This window comes from Rissa tridactyla, chromosome 12 (genome assembly GCF_028500815.1).
Source record: "Rissa tridactyla isolate bRisTri1 chromosome 12, bRisTri1.patW.cur.20221130, whole genome shotgun sequence".
In the NCBI taxonomy this organism is placed as follows: Eukaryota; Metazoa; Chordata; class Aves; order Charadriiformes; family Laridae; genus Rissa; species Rissa tridactyla.
The window spans coordinates 1,164,798-1,184,686 of record NC_071477.1 but is presented as its reverse complement, the minus strand read 5'-3'; the positions used below and the strand labels follow the sequence as shown (position 1 = coordinate 1,184,686).

General features: G+C 39.2%; 1 protein-coding gene across 1 annotated transcript in view; it reads right to left on the bottom strand.

Annotated features, from left to right (window-relative positions):
- The window catches only part of PHACTR3 (phosphatase and actin regulator 3), a 110,291-nt gene that overhangs the window by 66,434 nt on the left and 23,968 nt on the right, over positions 1–19,889 (bottom strand). The window contains exon 2 of the mRNA XM_054218412.1: positions 1,844–1,852. Within this exon, the coding sequence (XP_054074387.1) occupies positions 1,844–1,852 (9 nt within the window). The remainder of the gene's footprint in view (positions 1–1,843; positions 1,853–19,889) is intronic.

The following is a 19,889-nucleotide window of genomic DNA, read 5'->3' as shown; positions in this document are numbered from 1 at the left end:
TTTCCCAGATCTATGCATGGCATTGAATTCGATAGAGCAGCTCAGATTCCCTAACTCAACTTTTCTTCTGCAAGGTGGATACACCCTTAGAAGATACAGACACAAACAAGTAGGCCTTGGTTTAAAAAGTCTTGGGCTGGTATCCACTAAATCCAGTTTTAGGGTATCAAAACTACCGTGGTCCCAATGATACAAAGTGCAGATCCAGTAGAAATTCATTCTGCCATCTCAAATGTGTTCCAAAAAATGCTGATCAGCCAACCTGCAAGTTTTTTGCGGAATCAGGTATCGTTTGTCTGCGTCACTTGCACTTTTATGCTGTATCAAGCATTGTCTGTCTTCCCACAGTTGGCATCAATCTGGCATAAAAGCACAGCGCTGGCATAAATTCTCTATCACGGCTCTGGCTGATTTGACAGAAGTATGATCATTTGCCCATCCCTGATCTGGATGAAACCTGTGCTGCTGTTAAAAACAATCGTGCACAGATCTGGTGTTAACATCAGCCTCTCATACGACGGCAGGGCCTGTGGGTGCCAGAAAGTGATGTCAAACTAATGGAATATCTCTGCCTGCCTCCCCAGCACAGAGATCTGGGTGGCAAGAAGCAAAATGAGACATCCCATGGTGGCTCTAGCCTCTGTACAGGCCACTTCTGCTCAGCGACTTCAACTTTCAACAGCAGCGCCCCGCTACAGGAGCAGCAAGGAGAGTGTTTTCGCAGGGCACGAGCCTGTGCTGCACAGCTGCATCCAGCAGGGCGATGCGCAACAGCTCCGTTTGCAGAGCAAAACACATCACCCCTTTCTTCGTGTTTGCTTTTCCTTGGGTTTGGCCTTGGGCTTTTTGCTTATGCACTATAAACACACACATGCTCCACCCTCCCCAAGTTTGGTAGATATTCTGTAGTGTGTCTGTATCTGCACAGTGTATCTATACAGTCTATAGGCATGCAATATTACACATTATATTACATAAAATCTTTTAAAAAATCAAGCAGTCTACTGGTAATATGGATTTGATTATAAAATAGCTACTTCTCATGTAGGGCAGAGTGAGAGAGGGTCTGGGAGCTTGGTTTTAGGGTGGCACAGTCAGCATCAGGGATCTTGTCAAGGCAGGTGGGCCACCCAGCAGGTGTGCCCCAGCAGAGCCCAAAGGCCGACTAGCTCAGCCCTGCTGCTTCTAACCCCCTCCCAGTGATGCGCCGAATTCATCCTAGTAGTGTGTATGATGACTTTCAAATAAAACAAGTCAGAAGTTAAATTTTGGCATCTATTACAGTGCTGTCTTGAATGTTCATATTTATAATGCTTGAGTGCTGAAATGCACAGTGAAAGGCCTGTGAACAGTGAACTGCAGTTCCCAGTCAAAGGTTCTTTAGCTTTCTTCACCTATCCTGGTATTTTTTTTCCTTGATTTCTTTCCTCTGATTTTTGTATTTCCTCTTTTTTTTTTTTTCTTTTTTTTCCCCCCTGAAGTTGGCAGAAGGGGGAGAAGGGCTTGTATTTAGTCAACATTAAAAGTGAAAAGCTCTGACAGTTAAGCATGTCCCAAGCCAAAACAAGCAAAGCCAGCTGAAAAAAACCTTAAATGTTCCTGTTCGAATTGCAAACTTTTCTGATTTGTTGAAAATGTTCCAGGGTGGCTGCAGGGTACACTGAGCCTGCCTAAAGGCAGGTTTAACTTATGTTTTGACCATTTAAGAAGGAAAACAACTCTCTTCCTCCACGACGCACTACGTCACTCGGCAAATAAATCTTACTGTGGCAACTGCGAAGCCACTTGAGACATACAGACTCTTCAGTAAAGCGGGCCTTGGCATCTTGTTCTACAGACTAACCTGGGTTCTCTATGGTCATTAAAAATGATAAAAAACCCACATGAAATAGCTTAGTATCATGTTTTCCAATTGTTATCTTAATATAACAGCTGAATCCTACATAATACTTTTTCGTAAGTATATACCCAAGCGCATTACAAAGGAGGAAAGCTAAAACACAAGGTGTAGCGTGACCTGGCTCGGGCTGAACCAGTGCTGGGAAGAGCACCTTCACCTCTCAGTATTGGTCCTGCGCTCTGCCTTTTAGCTTCTTGAGCAAAGTCCTACAGCCCAGCAAAGTCTGACTGCAGCCACAGGCCGAGGAAGCTCCCCGGAGCCGCCCGGTGGCATGATCTCTCTTACCTTGCCATGGACATGAAAGAATTCACAAGCTGGCTGGAGGGAGCTGAACGTGCACAAACACATAATGTACCTTGGTTTTTTTTAAACAGACGTGAATGGTGTGTAGAATGTCTGCACTGACGGTCACAGAAAAATATCTTCAATGATTGTGGTGTGCAGCTGTACGTGAAGTGTGTGCGTATTTAGACCCAATTCGGTATATAGTTGCCACAGCTGTAGGTATGAATCATGTAATGGCTGTATTCTTGGCCAGTTCTGACTACGTACATGTAACCACGCAGTTACACAAGCAAAACCAAGGATTGCCAATAATATGCCTTTTTGCAGACTCATTTAATCATCTCTCTTTGACATTGTGGCCTTAGATTCAGTGCAAACAGAAGGACAACTTCACAGTTCTCACAATTTGCAGAATGAGACCTTGCTATACAAGCATAATTTCTTGCCATGATTTTTCTCAAAATAGATTAATCTTTGTAGAAAATGAGAGCAGAGGCTAATGAGGGTTGAGGCACAGATGGGATGGCACCAGTAGTGACTTCATACAAACACCGCAAAGTAATAGTTTCTAGCATGACATTTAATAAAATCAAGCCCTGCTAGGATGCACAGCTACCGGGGAATTTATTTTGAAGTCAAATATGATGCTGCCTGGCTGTCTTCAGTGGAAATAAATGACACATGGTCTATCTCAGTTCGCCGCCTTCAATTTCATCACACTTTTTAACGAGCAGAAACATAAAAAGTAAACAGTTCCTTTCTCCTCTACAATAATACTAGTTTTCTTTCTACACTGTTTACTTTGAATAACCAGAGTTCATCTTTAGACCCCTGTTTAATATTTCATTCAAAGAACTTCACAAACATCTTCCAAACGCTATTTTGAAGCTTCAGCAATGTTCATTTGTGTACTGATAAGCAACGCACATTTCCTGGGATTTTCTCCCGGCTCAAAGAGGGCTCTGTTGTTCAGAGGGAGCAGGGGGAAGGTTTGTTTCTTGGTTTGCTTATGGATCCAGCTCCATTCCCAGCTGAGAGACAAGTGAGAGCTATGCAGTCCAGAACACAGTTGCACGGTGGGTGATTTATGTATTAGCCCCTCATTTATAGATGGGCCCTAAAATATTATTCAGGGATGTGTTGCCTTCTATTACGAATTCTCAATACTGAATAATGAACTGCTCCGAAAAAAAGTAGCCCAGTGGGAAAAGTATCAAACTGTGTTTTAGTAGTTATGGAATGACAGATGTATGTTTGCGTCGACACAGGTGCAAAGCATTCATGATGGCATTTGCGAAGTTGCCGTGCTGTTGCACACTTGGAGGAAAATGATATGGCATAACTGCGAGGGGGGTGAGCCCCCGGCCCAGGTTGCCCAGAGAAGCTGTGGCTGCCCCATCCCTGGAGGGGTTCAAGGCCAGGTTGGACAGGGCTTGGAGCAGCCTGGGCTGGTGGGAGGTGTCCCTGCCCAGGGCAGGGGGTGCCACTGGGTGGGCTTTAAGGTCCCTTCCCACCCAAACCATTCTGTGATTCTATAAATTTCCAAATAATCATGGAAGTGCATATCCACAGTAAACATCTGTACCAACGAAGGTCAAACCCAGTTTCTTTGCCTCAAACTATTTAAAATCATGAGTCAGAGATCCAGAATCACAGGATTGCTTGACCGATGGATTGACTTTGGCTTTTATTTTCTCCTCAAGGACTCTCTAGCGTAATGGCTGCCTGCTTATTTCTTGTCTGCAGCCAGGAAGATTTAAAAAATGTTCAGCTTTTTACATGAAAACTGAAGATTCTTTGTAACTTCCTGATTCCAGAATTTTATAATCCCAAATTCCCAATGTGATCTCACTATAAAATTACACTAGCTGACAGTTCTGCAGATCCAAAGGCTTTTTACCTATGCCATCAGTTCCTTGGAGACCGCAAAAGCTAGAGCTTTTATTGAAAAATAAAATTTCTCAGTGATATCTTTGAGTTGAAGAGTAACCTTACCCTCCCCACCAAAAAACTAGGATTAATATTTTTGTCATGGAACTATTTGTTTCAACTTCCTTCAATTTATCAAAGTATGAAATGCTGAACATTTCCTTCAGTTGGAAGTTTGTTCATCTTGCAAAGCGCTGCCTCGGTAGCATGGTGCTGGGTGATTGTGCCTGGATAATCTGCAATAGACTGAGATCTACTTTTAGAGAAAAATACAGTGTACAGTGCTGCAAAAATAACATTAGGGTCTGATAGTTGAGTTTTCTGTGAGTGACAGAGCTCATTTCTTCTTGAAGAACATTAATAAGTTTTGCAAATAGACAATAGAAATTAATTAATTTTCTGGCCCACATGGTTATTCAGAAGAGCTTGGTAAAGTGAGTCATGAAGGCTCAATAACCCATGGTTTAATTTAAGTTACGTGGCTTCTAAGAAAGTTTCAAGCTTTTCTTGGGGAGGGAGGTGATCTTTCTGTAGAAAGAATTAAAGCCAAGGGAAGGACTGGGGAAGTAAATCTGAGGGACTGTGGTGCGCAGAATCTGGAGAAAGCTGGCACAAGCAGCCTGAAGGGAAGATGGGATGGCAGTGACCCGTGCTTCCTATTTGAATCCTGTCCTTTGGTTAAGTTTTAAACTATTGCTTCGCAGCAAAGTTATAAATAAATAGATTAACCAGAAGCAGAAGGCTGAGAGGGGGCTGGCTGCATTAAGTATTACAAATAGCTCTCAGATTAGTCACGTGTGGCGTTTTTCCTCTGCCACCATGGCGCAGCGGGTGAAGCTGAGCATTTGTTGTACAGGCAACAAGTCATGGGATATTTAAACAAATCGGTACTTTCATCAGGTCACGTTTCTACCATTTCATTACATTACTTTTGAAATCGACTCTGATTTTATATCATAGGCCTATATATTCCCTGAAATACACTCCTCTGCGTATGTGGAGCATGAAAAATTAATTCCATTAACAGGTATTCTTTAACTAGGTCTCTAGAGGCCTGTGAGCCTGAATTATGCTGCGTTTTCCAGTATCTTTTTAATTTTGCATGTTCTAGATAAAAAACAGTTTCCTTTAAAAATCATTGCCCTATTCTCTGTAATGGCGACAAGAGGGGAAGAGGATATTGAAAAGTTCCTCATCAGCATAAATAAATTAAAATCCCCACTTCATAGAAGCCAAGAGGAATGAAGCTGCCATTAAATGTTTTAAGAGGAAGCTAGAGGCAGAGATGACCAAAATGAAGCTCCCCAGTCTAAATACGTTAGCAACTCCCTCCACACTTGTATTTTAAAATGTCAGATAATCTATTAAAACTGAAACAGCTTTGAAGGTAGTGTGCCTGGAGGAGGGATTGTGATACAAAGTACTTAAATAATGGATGATCACCTTTGCAATTCTTCTGTATTTGAAGGTTAAAATTCAGCTTTCTGTTAATAAGGCCAGTCTTGTATTTCTGTCACAAGTGTCTCTGCTCAGGCTCCTCCTCCCTCTGTCATCTCTTTCCATACTCGCCTGCTGATGCCTCACTCACAGGGATTTCCAAGGACTGCAAAAATTTCCCAGTAATCCCATGTCATCCAGCAAGGGAAATCTATGTACACTATTTATAAACTTATACAGTTCTACTTGCTGCGTAATAGCAAATTCATGTTTAATCAGATACTTTTGATTTTCCATTGTCCAGCTTGCACGCATTATTGTCCTAACTGTGTCCATGGGGTAGGCTCACAGCTGTATATAGGAAGCGGATGGAGGCATCTGCTTGCACAGCTTCTCTGTAAACCTGGAGCTGGATACGTACGAGCAAGTCTATTACAGACAGCCTTGAGAGGTATAATAAAGCATCACGTGCACCTACATGGCCAGCAAGAATCCCTCTGCTCTGGCCCCATTCGGAGCTGAGTGACGCTGAGCAGGAGGAGGCAAGTGAGAGCCCAGGGCAAAAGCAAAGAGGTGCTTCCAGGAGCTGCTGTGGCACCAGGTACATGGATTCCCTTTCTCAGACCTTAGTGGTTTTGCGCTGCAGAAGAGGCAGAAAGGACATGGTAAAACTGCCCCTGACTTTTCAGCGACTTCTAATCCTAGGAGATGCCAGCAGCACAGCTCCCTGACCTGCGGGGCAGAGCAGTGACCGGTGGGGAAATAGCTGTCAGGGAGGGGAACGGCTGCGGTGAAGCCTTCACAAGCAGTGTGCTTGTGAATACAGGGATACAAGTAATTCAATTTACCGTGAAAGGTATGACTATCATTTGCAATGCCTGTTGGAGTCCTAAGATAATGGATTGACATCTGTTTAACAGAGAGGACGTTCCTGGCAGTTGCTGTGGCAGGAGCGTGCCCTCCCTGCGACAGGCATTCTTGGGCCAGGAGACAGGCGCCATCTTAGGCAAGGAGAAATCTGATGGCTTTAGAGTTGTGCAGTGCTAGTGAGGGGGAAATGAGAAAGATGCAGTTTCTAAGGTGAGTCTGTTCTCCTCATTTGGGCAAACTTTAATTTTTGAGTGCCAGCCTTTTCCCTACAGTATCGAAGTATCTCCTCAACTTCCCCATTGCCATTCGTGGTATTTTTGGGCACGTTATCCTGAGTTATGGGCATATATTTCACCTGGGCTTCAAACATAGTATGTTTTTATCCACTTAAAGGCACTTCGAGGCATCTTGCTTTTTGGACTGTCTATTTTAGGGTTTCCTTTTTTACCTAATCACCTCATTTTTATGTAGTCCCTTTTCTAGAAATGAAGTACCTGTATGCTGGATGCACTGGGCCTCCTATTCCCCCCACAATTGGATTTTGGCTGTTACCCACTTAAACCCTTTTGACCTGAGTCCTGAGCACCACTCCAGATGAAATTCAGAATGAGATCTTTCCTTGTGGGTTCTAAGATTAGCTGTTTGATGACGCAGTCATTTACTGTGTCCAGAATTATTTATCCCTATGGCTTCTCCTGAAGAGGCAGTGATCCAGGCTATATGAGGGGAGTTGAAATCTTCTGCTGTTGATACTTGTCTGTAATTTACAGCTTTTCCGTAAAATTTCAGCTCCTGAAATCTTGTGAGTATTTTTTCATTGAAAACTGAAATTTGGAAAGTCACATTTAAGTCTATTTCATTCACTGGACATATTTTTTCACTGAGATGGTTATGCAAATATTAACAACCTCTGTAAACAAGAACAAGGCACACAGGAGAAACGCCTCCTTAGCCTGCTCCCTGAGGAGCCATTTGGAACAAACGGCTGTGTGCATAATACAGTTTTTTCTAATTAGCATCTCTGGCAATAAGCCACTTGGGTGTATTTGATATGCTTTTATCTTAAGATTAAGTTTACATTTGCTGCTAGGTACCCTCTGACATCTTCATTCTTCTTTTAGATCTCTGTCATAACAGGATTATTGTGTGATCGCTGCTCGCAGCAAACCAGCCCCTATTTGTCTACGGCTCGGGCTGCTGCGCAGTGATGGGCTCTACAATCATGCCAAGGCAGGAGGGGGGTTTTTTTGCAACTTGCCTCTTAGAATTCAAAAAGTATTGTTGTAAAACTCGCAGGGTAGGTTTGTTTTGGGTTTTTTTTGAGCCATATAACAACTCCAATACAGAAGCTGTAAGAACAACCAAGAAAATAATTGATAAACAAGAGTGTCTTTCTGAAGAGATTGTAATTTAAGTATTCAAAAACAAGGGTTAGTCAAACTTTACAGGATAGACTGAGGCACGGATTTTAATGACTTTTCCAAAGTTTTGAAGAACTGGATATAGAACAGATCCTTTCCTTAGTCCAGTATTCTAACCACAAAACTTTTTCCTACCACAGAGAACTAAGCACTTTCGAAAATAATTTTTCAAGGGCAGATTAAGTAAGTAAAAAAAATATACATCAAATGAAAGTGCTTTCATAAACATTAGAAATAGATAGTTACAGGATTACTTGTGCCATGAAAAGTTACATAATTTTCAAAATTTTTATGTTAAAATAGAACCTTTTTTAAAAAATTCTTGGAAACTGAGAAAATTTTCCCAGGTCGCAGTAGGAACTGTTGTCCAAATCAGATCAGTCATTCATTTAATTCAGTTAAAGCAATTTCGCTATTACGTTCCTTAGCAGCTGCTTTAGTGAAAAGTGAGTCTTTATTCTGAAGTGCAAAAAAGGATGGAAAATATCATACCATTGCAAAGTTACCTCTCATAGACCCCACCTTCCGAGATTAGAAATAGAAAAAGCAAACTGCAATAATAAGGTAAAGTGACTGCTACAAATCAAACAGCAATCTGATTCAGTTCACCACGTGGGCCTTTGGGATTTTCATACCTTATGTGCTTAATCGGATTTCAGGTGATGTCCGTTCATTAAGAAAAACCTTTCTATTTCCCCATGTTGGTAGATGCCTTCCTCTGAACAGCTTTGTACTCCACTCTCTCTCTTTACCACAAGAGCCCGTTAAGCGTTTAGGTCAAAACCGCAGAACAGGAAAATACTAACGCAAAATTGGAAACCTTTTACCCACTCTCAGTTGAGGTTTGTTCACCTCTAACAGCAGAAGGAGAGTGAGGAAAAGTGTTCCAGTCACACAGGTCTGAAGTTGTATTGGGCAGCTGCCACTGTGACAAGACCATGCTGAAGTAAATACTACGATGCCAGCCATATGAGGTCTGCTACAAGTAACTCCTTTTCAACCCTCCTGAAACTACAGAAATCATATTCTGTTAACTTAGGGTTGCTTTATAATTGCAAAATAGCGCTGGATTTCCATCAGAAACAAGGGGTTGGTGATGGACAAAATATTTCTACATATTTGAGATCCCTAAATTAATCAAATATATTTTATCAACTTGTAATATCAATACTAATATAGCATTCATGGAATGCTCTTGTGTATAACATCTAAGGCTTACAATATACCCACTATAGATTATTACATATATATTTTATTACAGGTACGAGGATTGGTGCTACTAGGATCACATGTTATAGATTCAATCTGTTGACTAACACTACAAATCCAACAGCAAAAACCACATTGTTAATTTAAAGGGAAGTTAAAATATTTTTACCTAGGTTTACTTATAAAAGATGTTACCCCCAAGAGCCACTGAAAGTCTCCTTAACCCTTTAATGTGTACAACTTCTTTTTTAAAGGATGCTGTTAACCTGGGTTGTTTCAGTGCTACACTTCACAACATTGCCTCAGGAACTGTTCAGTGGGCAAAAATGAAGGACAAGCAGCTGAGTGGCGGACGATGAACTACATTTGGGAATGGAAACAAATAGCTAAAGGCAGAACAACTTCTTAATTGGCTTTGCCTTCAAAGCACATGACCTAAAACTCTGTCCCAGGCTTAGATTTAAGAGAAAAAAAATTGTGCCTGGGAATGGTGAAACATAGGACTAGAAATATGACAGAAAGATCTGGAGTCAAAATTTCAATAGAGACAAAGCTCAGCTGGAGGGATTTACGGGGAAAGAAAAATGTTAAACTCAAAGCACACTGTCATTCAGAGCCTCAAATGGAATCCAAGATTTCAGACGGCTGTTTCTCTATTGGAAAATACCTGACAGGTGCCTGTAAAGGTTTCGTCTTCATTCCTATCTGCTGGTTCATTTCCGTTACCCTTTTATTCTCTGCAGTAGAGCTACTGGCTGAAATACTGCTGATGAAAGAGTTAATCTGTGTGGCAGAAGGTCTGGGGCTGTTTTAATGTATATTCTGAAGTCTTTACTAGAACTCACACATGCATGCTGTTGGCTACATAACCTTAATGCAATATTCTCAAGCCATTCACTGAGAAATTGGATGATGGCTTTGCTGCAAAAGCTGTGAGTGGCTTGGGGAACTGTGGGACAAGGTAGATGGGGAAGGCCTTGGAGAACTGGGTTCTCTCTCCTGCCCCTGCCAGCCTTTCCTTTCGTCAGGGAAAGGAATAAGTCATTTAAACAGGGTGCTCATCCTGAAACTACAGTTGACATGCAAATCTTCAGGTAGATAAGAATCCACCACAGAATTTAGTAGACATTACTGTCTAAGTATATAAAATGTTGCCTTATCTAATGGTTCTGGGAAATCTTAGTATACCCGTCTCAAGTGAGGCAGTCAAAATTAGTATTTTTAAACCTCACTCTGATGCTCTGCACACTCCTCAACTATGTACGGGGATACACCAGCCCCACACTACTCTGGGCTTTTGTGGAGCAGGTACTGGACTGATAGGCACTACAAAAAAGCTTCTGAATATATTAATACTTCTGCTTTCATAGATTACTGGAGAAAAATGTGTGTGATTGTGCACTTAAAGGCTGCATCATAATGCGTATGCACAAGGAACCGAATGAAGGTTGCATAGGCAACCATAATTCTGGCATTTCCTAAGTTTGTAGTGCTTGCCTTTAAAATCTTAATAATGTGCTCTTAATATAGTGGCTTTCCGGTATATAACTTGTAATTATCTGAAACTACGTATGTGATGTTTTCTCAGTATCTGGAGAACATTCTGTTTTGTGCTTTAAAAGGATCCTGAAGAATAATAGTTATTTAACTAAAACATCTTTGGCTTTCTTTTCGCTTTGGTTTTGTGTGGAAGGCACAGAACAGCTCTTCACATACCAGATGAATAATGTGTAGGAAGAGTGAGAGAGGAAGGGAATTGGTGATTTTTTTTTTAAAGTATGTGAATTTAATTTCACCAGGCACTTTATTTTAATCATAATGCACATCCAAATTTATATAAAAAAGATGTCCTTCTGAATGCTTCAATATGTTGTTTTAGACGTTATTGGAAAAGTTCATATTTTACAAAATAATACATTTCTTTTCAACTGATTTTTTCAATTGTAGGTTGAAAATGAATATACATCAATGTCTTAAGTATTAGGTAACATAAAACCATTCTGCATCTTCAAACTGTACAGCAAAATGCAATCAGAAGCGTGCTGGACAGCTGTTAGATTACCTCACCAGATTTAGTTTCATCGAAATAAACTTTCTTACACCGTTGGATTTTTTAGGGAAACTCTATTTCTCATCAGGAGGAAAAAGCCCAGCAATCCAATACACGTCTGAACTAAAAAGCATTGGGACACCTGCAGTGGGAAAAATTCCCTGTTCCCTGCCCCCCCCCAGCTTTTCTGCAACATAACTGTAGACATAAATCCCTCTTCCTATTGCAAAAGTGTATATATCGATATTGAAATGAAGCATGTGTAATAGACAGTTACGCAATTCATCTGCCAGCACCGTCACTGATTCCTCCTTTTGGAGGACTACATTCATGGTTATGGAATGTATGATTTTCACAACACAAAGTATCAAAGAACAGTACTATTTTTCCAGCTAAAAGATACCCAATGATTCTTTTTTTCGATATTCCTGATGATCACAGAGATAATGCATTCTTACATGTTGTACCACAAGGAAAATATCCTAATTCCTTAATGTTAAGAGGTAGCTGCATACCCTCAATGTAGAACCTCAGAAATATTTTAAAAATGCCCAAAGCTTTAGGGTACATAATGTCTACTCACGTCAGTTAAAACTCCAAGTAAATAAGATAGATCAGTTTAACAATATAAGGCATCAGTAGCAGGAAGTAAGTATTTATCCATTTTTCTATTCATTTCTTCTATTCCTTGCTACTTACCTCTGAGTGCTGCTGTTGCTCGGAGCACACAGAACGCAGCAGCTCAATCCGAGGAAGAAAATGCTTATTTCCTTTCTCTGTCACTGTTCTCTCTTGAAACTCCTTCACTTTTTTCAAGTTGCATAGGAATACAAGGATGGACCCTTTGAGCTCTATCCAGGTCTGTTTATATTATGTAAAACAGCCGAATGCGTTTCCTATTTTAACCATGAAAATCATGTCTTCACTGACAGGCGCCTGGATCATTAATAGTACACTGTATGCAACTGTGAAAACCCACGTAATGCTCAGAATTGGGCTCAGTTTTCTAAATGAAGAACCAGATGAAAATCTGCAAATCAACTTCTCTGTTGCAAAAGCTTCTCTTTTTCTCTCTTGTAGAAGAAGCTGGAAGTCACAGTTTAACCAATATGGACTTTTCCTTGGAAATGCTGGAGACCTCTAGACTTGGTTTCACACCAGAAACAAACACATTGGAGAAGTTTTGGTCATTAAAGTGCCTCTAACCCCACTGTAACTTTCGGTCAGCTGCCACATCAAACCTGTGATTCCTTTCTCCCCAGGCAATTTTGTCTTACAGCACTGTCAGCAAACTGCTTCAGCACTCTTTGAAAAGATTCCAGCCTAAATTACAGTACTGAAAGCCTGGTCTGGGCTTTTCCCTTACTATTTTTTCTAGAATATTTAAATTTCATATTATTCCCCACCCAGTCTTAACCATACTTCCCAGAAGGCAGGAAAACAGTCTTTCCTTCCTGCAATCTTAAATGCCTTCATTAGGGAGACTTAACATTGAAGTGTTTTGGAAAGGCAGATGCTCCAGATTTAAAAGAAACAGGAGAGGGCTCTCACGGAACAGCTGCATTGCTCTCAACTTCAAGCGAGCCATATCTCTGAATGGTTTTGTACATTATTTTGTCACTGGGAACATATTATTACCATCTAAATTTAAAAACACTGGCTTTCTTGCATGAAGGCAAAAGCAGACTTAAAACCACAATGACTGTTCTGTTCAAGCACTCTGTGCCGATGATGCAGAAAATATCAAAGTGAAAAGCAGTTCTTGTCTGAGAAGACCGCTGCTTGCAAGGTGTCTGGATAGAACTGGCCAAAACCACAGGTACAGGAATTCCTCTACACTCTCACGTATAATCACTATTCACAGTTCTTTGTGGAAATCTCATTCTGCAGCTGCTTCAGCTCTTCGCTGACTGCTCAGACGTATCTTGTCCCTACTATCGAGCAGTATTATTTTACATCTGTTAGTAGATTGAAACGTTGGGCATTAAACCCATGCTCCAAAGTTACAGTTTTTCAGTTCTAAAGGAACATACTTCTAAAATAAACCAAGCACTGTCTGCTTCTGTAGGTACTAGGTCATGTAATTCTTGAAATAGTGCTGTAGCAAACAATTCCACTTTGGAGCACTGAGCATACCTCTTGCTCTTAAAACGGCTAGTGAACTTCCAAAATCCAGGGAGAAAATCTAAACAATGTTTTACAAAAGTCTTGTGAATTTAAACTAAATCACAGTCTTTTTTTTGTCCCATGAAATATATATTAATAGTTTTATCTCTTACTGAGTCTTCTTATGCATCTTCTACAACCACCCACATTTATTTTCCAGAATAGTTTAGTCAGTGACTGAATGATCCATTGCAACTCAGGTAAAATACTTATTCTGAAAAAAGTGCACTAACTGTATGCATAATATAAGATTGATTTATTTTAACTCAATGAACATATGTAAAAGAGAGGCATAGACTTTCCATCATAAACAGGACTTCAATGGACAGCCTGTTACTTATTCCCTGGGGGATACCTTACGGAACAAGCTGAATAAAGTACTGTTTCAATGACTATTAACGTCATTGTGAGTCTTTTAATTAATGTCAGTGGCATAACTTAGGTCAAAAGTTTTGTTATATATATATTTTATATATATATATATATATATGTTATAGCTAAGTACTTACATTTTCTGAGAAAATATTTTGCATTTCAGAAGTATCTGATTTTCTCTAGAGGGGGAGCCAGCCCAGAAATTTGGGAACTTTGCTTTTTGGTAAATCTGGGTCTCATGATTGTTTTTACGCAATTAATCTGGAATCTCACAAGAGATTAAATATCTTAGAGAATGAAATACAATGACGAGTTGGAAAAAAAAATCCCAATTTTTCGTTTAGTTTTAGTAGAAGTTTGCTAGTGAGCATTATCCTGACCCATCAGTCAGTTATCTGTCCATTAATCTAATTGTTATTTGGTAAGTTCTTCTTATTATAATATCTCAGGCATGTGCTGCAAGGTCGAATCATCTTTCTGTGTTGTATCGTAAGAGAAAGAAGGATGTTGAGTCATCTTGTAAGTCTCTTCACCTCGTTGCTGGCAAGACCGGCCTTTTCTCAATGACTCCTGAACAGAGGAATGCTACAATTGGGCGGGGAAATAAGGCTCTCATCAGAATACTGGACAGCTGGGTAAAATCGGGAAAAGTGTAAGATAAAGTTGAACAAGGAAAAGGACAAACATCCTCATAACTAAAAGCATGCTTCGCTGCATATATTGAAGTCCTTAGTTGATTTATAAACAAAAAGACGACGACTATCTCACCATTCTGCATACAGAAGGCATCCCTTCTACTTACTAAGTTCTGGAAAAAGCTACGGCAACCAAAGGCCTAATTTTCAAATGTAAATAACAAATATTTTAAAAAATCCCTATGAAAAATTAAAAACTCTGACCCAGCAAAGTTCCCAAATATGTGCTTAAATTTAAGCACATAGTCTTAACAAGGTTAATGGGATTCATCTGTCAGTGAGATGCCTTATGCACAAACGTGCTTCTTTGAGTTTTAAAACCATGTTTGCTAAGCTTCTAAATCCTTGAAATTTAGGCACGCAAGTTTGAAAATCTGGCAAAAGCTTCTTAAATGTTTTGCTGAAAAATATAATGGATGTTTTCTGGTTTAGAAGATGATATGAATTACTCTTTAGGCCAACCGAACTGGTTAGTAACCAGTGGAGGAGTTCTGTCTTGGCCACACAGGTAACACTGGAGGGCTTCTGAGGCGACTGCAGCGACCACAGCAAGTCGAAACTTGATATAGGACTGAGCTAACAAATGACTGTTGATGTTTTATACTCTTGCTGATGGGCAAAATTCCCCAAAAGCTTGGAATGGCTTAATTTCAGATTCAGATTTTCCATTGTTGTAAATAAAATAGAATTTTTCCTCCTTAACAGACCCCAGACTTTAATCTTGCCTTTTTGCATGAGACTCGTAACTCTCATTTTTACACTTCTATATACGAAGCACCTCTGGCAACTTACACTGCAGCAATAAATAAACTCTACAGTGAATTCATGCCTTTTTAAAATATCTCTTTAAGAATCTGAACTCCCTTCATACACTTTTGTGTTCTCCATATACTGGACAACTACGTTTTTGTTAAGCTTTTCGTAGAAAACATACTTCAAGTATGTGAATTTTGTAAAGCATCCAAAATGTTTCATGTAAAATCGTGTGCAGGATATAATATTCTACATTTCAGCTGTCAGTGTATTTCTGTGTTGGAAGACACTACCTTATTTATGACATCATAGAACTTCTTTGGATTACAGTTAAAATATAAGATATTCTTTGCTGGTACTAAATGGTGACCCCTTTCATTAAAGCTGGGCAACATTCCATCTGCCAATGTTTTATTATGCAGTTTGTTTAAAAGTCTTTCAATGAAACGAGATTAAATTGTCAAAGTTACCAGGTAATGACTTGAGTACTTGACGTAGCACAAACTTGGCATAAAAAGCCCTATATGGTTACTGAAAAGCTTGCTTCCCCATTGAGGAGGGGGGGTGGGGGCAAATTGGCTAGCTTACGGCTTGAAAATCCAAGGTGTTTTGCTTCTGATTCCTATTTTTTTCTTTTCAAGAAAAGAATGATCATGTGAAAATGTGGCTGTGTATCAGAATGCTGAGTGCTAATTTTAGAACTCTTCAGATAGAATCACAGACTCTTTGAAACACTCACACTGAAGAGAAATTGGATTTGAGGAATCCCTCTTAAACAGGTTTTAAATTAGGTGAAATTAGGACTATAATTTATTCAGTATTTCTTAAATACACAGAAATTGTGTTTGGACTCAATTTTGAGACCTTCTTCTATCAGATTTAATGAATACCTATAGAAGAGACATATTCATAACAATTGGAAACAACTACTCTTTAAACGAGAAACTTTAAGATTAGGTTTAGAAAGACTGTAGAAGTAAACATTTGTTCTCCTATTGTCATGAACATGAAGAAATTCCTCTTATTTTAAAGTCTTTCTCATTTGAATACACTTAACATGCTTGGAGAACTTTGTTACTACTTCAATAATTAATATTTGTAACCTTTTCTGATTTGGAACTAATGTTATAGTTAGTAGAAAAAGAGAAACCAGATATTCCAGTATATTTCTGGAAGTATCCTTAAAATGTCCTAAAAAGTATTTTCAGAAGCTACAAACTTCATATTCCACTATCCCTGTGTCTCTTGATCAGCCTTAATTACGATATTTTGTTTTTTAAATGTGGCAATAAGTTCCTTTTGTTTTCTCAATAAGGCCTTTTGTCATTTTTTATTTTTATCATCTGTCATAAAAATTTGTTGTACGTGTAAGCAATTTAATGGTTCACTGAAAGATTGTTATGCAACTGAATTGTATAAAATCCTGTCCAGGCCCAGAAATTACTGTAAGGGGAAAACAGCAAAATGGTGAAAGGCTGAGAATTTAAATATGTTTTCTGTTTGTATTTATATCTCTTATATGTAATTTTGTTACCTTGTGAGTTTAAGAGGGAAGAGAAGGTCAGGAACAGATATCTGCTGCCTATTCCCAGCACAGGCAAGACTCTAGAGTCATTATTTAGCCGATGGGGACGATGTAGTACCACAACTGTTTTACCTAAGTCTGAAACGATTGTTTCAACAGTATACCATTGCTAGCTCCATTTCATGCGTAGTTTTTCAAAGAGAAGCCACTCAGTGTAACGCTGAGCTATTATTAAAATCATTAAGCCTGGTCTTAACAGTGTAGGTGAAGAATGATAAATGCAGTATTCCGACTGCACTGATGGCAGAACTCAAGGGCTTTCTATCAATACTCGTTATAATCCTGTAAATGAATACAGTGGATGGGAAATATTATCAACTGGTAAAGCTGTCATTGACACAGCTGATTAGCTACTGTCACAGTATATACAGCTATTCTGAGTGCGGGGATCAGGGTGGAAAGGGCAGATTCTGTCAGTATTACTCACTCACGTCACTAAATCACACATATTTCTGTTGACCATTGTTGTGATTATCTAGACAGCAAAGCATTACTCTATGAATGAAAGCTGGATAATTTGACTCTAAACTGATTATACATAAGTACTACTCCAAAAGAAGTGAAAGACCGAACATTGCATTTTTTATTTCACTGGTACTGATTTCCACAGGAATAAGAGCTCATCCTAAAGTATTTGACAGAAGAAAGAAATGTATTCATGCTATACACTAGCTTCTGCAATCACAAGATATAACTTCATAATTCAGTGTATTTTCCAAACATAGCATCCTCTGAGAAACCAGAAATTCTTCCTTGCAAAGAACCTTTGTATTGGACCAGGTGATCTCCTGCAGTGCCTTCCAACCTGCATCACCCTACGATCCTATGATCTGTTTATGTAACCCTTACGACTAAAAACCATGTCCACATCCATCAATTATTTACCTATATTTTTACAGACGTCCCAAATGTATGTTTTTGACCTTAGGCAGAAACACTGAAGACCAATAGAGAATTCCACTTGACCAAAGTTGCAAAAGCTTAGAAACCTATAAATTATCCATTATTCTAGACTGCTAGAGTAACTTTTGTAAACCAGGAATAGTAAGTCAGGTTCATTTTGGCTGAGTACAAAAACCAGAACCAGCAGAAGTGGAACAATTGTTGATAACCAACAGCTGGTATCATTTAACTTCTTGGGATCAATTTTTGTATTTGCAATTGAACTTGCTAGTTTGAGATCCAAATAAACTTTTGAGGGAAGCTTTACAGATATTACAAAATATCACACACAATACGTATTTCTCTTCTCACCTGTTAAAATAAGATCCTTGTAACTTCTAACATTCGTCAACACAGAGCATATCACATGAAACATGGGTGACCATTTTTTCACCAGCCAACATAAAAGAAAGTGAAGAGACTGATGTCAAAAAATCAGTAACACTGAACTGTAATTCCCTGTAAGATATTCTCATATCTCTTCTCACAGTATATGAACCTTACTTCACAGTCTCTCTTGCCTTTTCATTTGAAATTGTGATGATCTTTCAAGACAATAATCAATGAGAAGGCAATTTGCACACTGTGTAAAAGTACGTATTTTGTTTGCAGTCAGTTCTGAAAACATGGACTTCTGTCCTCCCTGTAGGGGATAAATCATTATGCAACTGAATATAAGTATACTGTACGTTGCACAGGCTGTAGCCTCAAAACCATATTTTCATTGCTCTGAGGACTAAAACTGGATAATATTTTTATGCATTTACATAGATCCAATTCAGCATGTCATGAATTGCTGAATTTTTGTCTAATAATGCATTCATGGACTGCTGGTTTTGGCCTCTCTTCATCGGCCTCCCTCAAAAATTGCTATCGGAATGTGAGACTGGCTCCACACTAATGAGCTAATAAGAATGAGATATACCAATGTGATATATATCCTCATAAACATGCACCCACCACTAGCCCCGGGAGCATGTGATACGTGAATGCGTACCAGGGAAGCCCCCTCCAATATTCAGCACCACGGCCAGCGCAGGGCTACACACAACCTATAGAAAAGGACCTTGGTTCATTAAAAAGTCAAAAATCCCACCAAAAATACAGAGCAATCTTGAATTAATAAAACACTGGTTGGAAATAAGCAATCCTGATAGAGAAGATTTTATTAAAAAAAACATCTCAACCTTTAATTTTATTCATTAACTGAACATTCTATGTGGAATATAATGCAAATGGTTAGATGTGAGATACAGTTTGTAACATGTACTCTTAGTAATGCACAACGCAGCTGTCTGTATGTGTGGTGGAAGAAAAGCCAGATGAATTGTGCACTGCACTTGCATCTATTTTTCTTTGAATTGCCTATGTACAATATATGGGCTAAATCGTGCCTTTAGGCACACAGTCTTGAACAAAGATCATAAACGGCACAATCTCAGAAAACATGATATTGTAGCACAACTCCCTCTTTGCTTCATGATAGGCCAGACACAAATTAGCTTTTTCAGAAGCTACAGCATGTCTGCAGCGTCTTAGATGCACACACTAATCAGGCATCGCATTGTTACAACAAAAGTCTATTTCTCTTTCCACTTCTCCTTGTCTACTCCTCAACTTCATCTTCCAGAGAAGAATGATGTTATACGTAACAGATTGCATGTATGCCCCTCCTATACAGACTGAGACAGACAGACATTTTCACTCCCTTAAACAGATGTATATAGTCTTTCACAAACCTAGAGCTTCTTTTTGTGTAGGTTTAGCTGACATATTTCCTTCGAGTGTGGACTTGAAACGTGGAGATGCATTGGGTAGATTGAGATCGATCTATTCCTGACCTTAAAATGATCTAGATGCATGTGAAATGCCAAGTCAGAAGGCCTGTGTATTTTATACATGTAAAAAAGCAAATGAGGTCCAACTGAATTTATTACGTATCAAGCCAAAGAGTGCTTGAATTTTTAGAGAACAAATTGTCATAGGTTCTGAACAAGACTTTGGCAATCCACCAGTGACAACAAAGCTACTCTGACAACATCAAACTTCTAAAACTTCAAAGTGGTTGTGTAGATTATTGTGTTGTGGTAGTAGACAACTCTGGCACATAGTCCCAAAAACCAAACCTGCAGTAAGGTTAGAAAACATCCCCAATGCAGGAGCCTGGAATAGGTAGTGCCACTAGAGAGAACATGGCAATAATGCATATGGGAGATCCCAAAACAAAGAGGAAAGTCAGTCACTGTACATTTATTTAAGTAACCAGACTGAT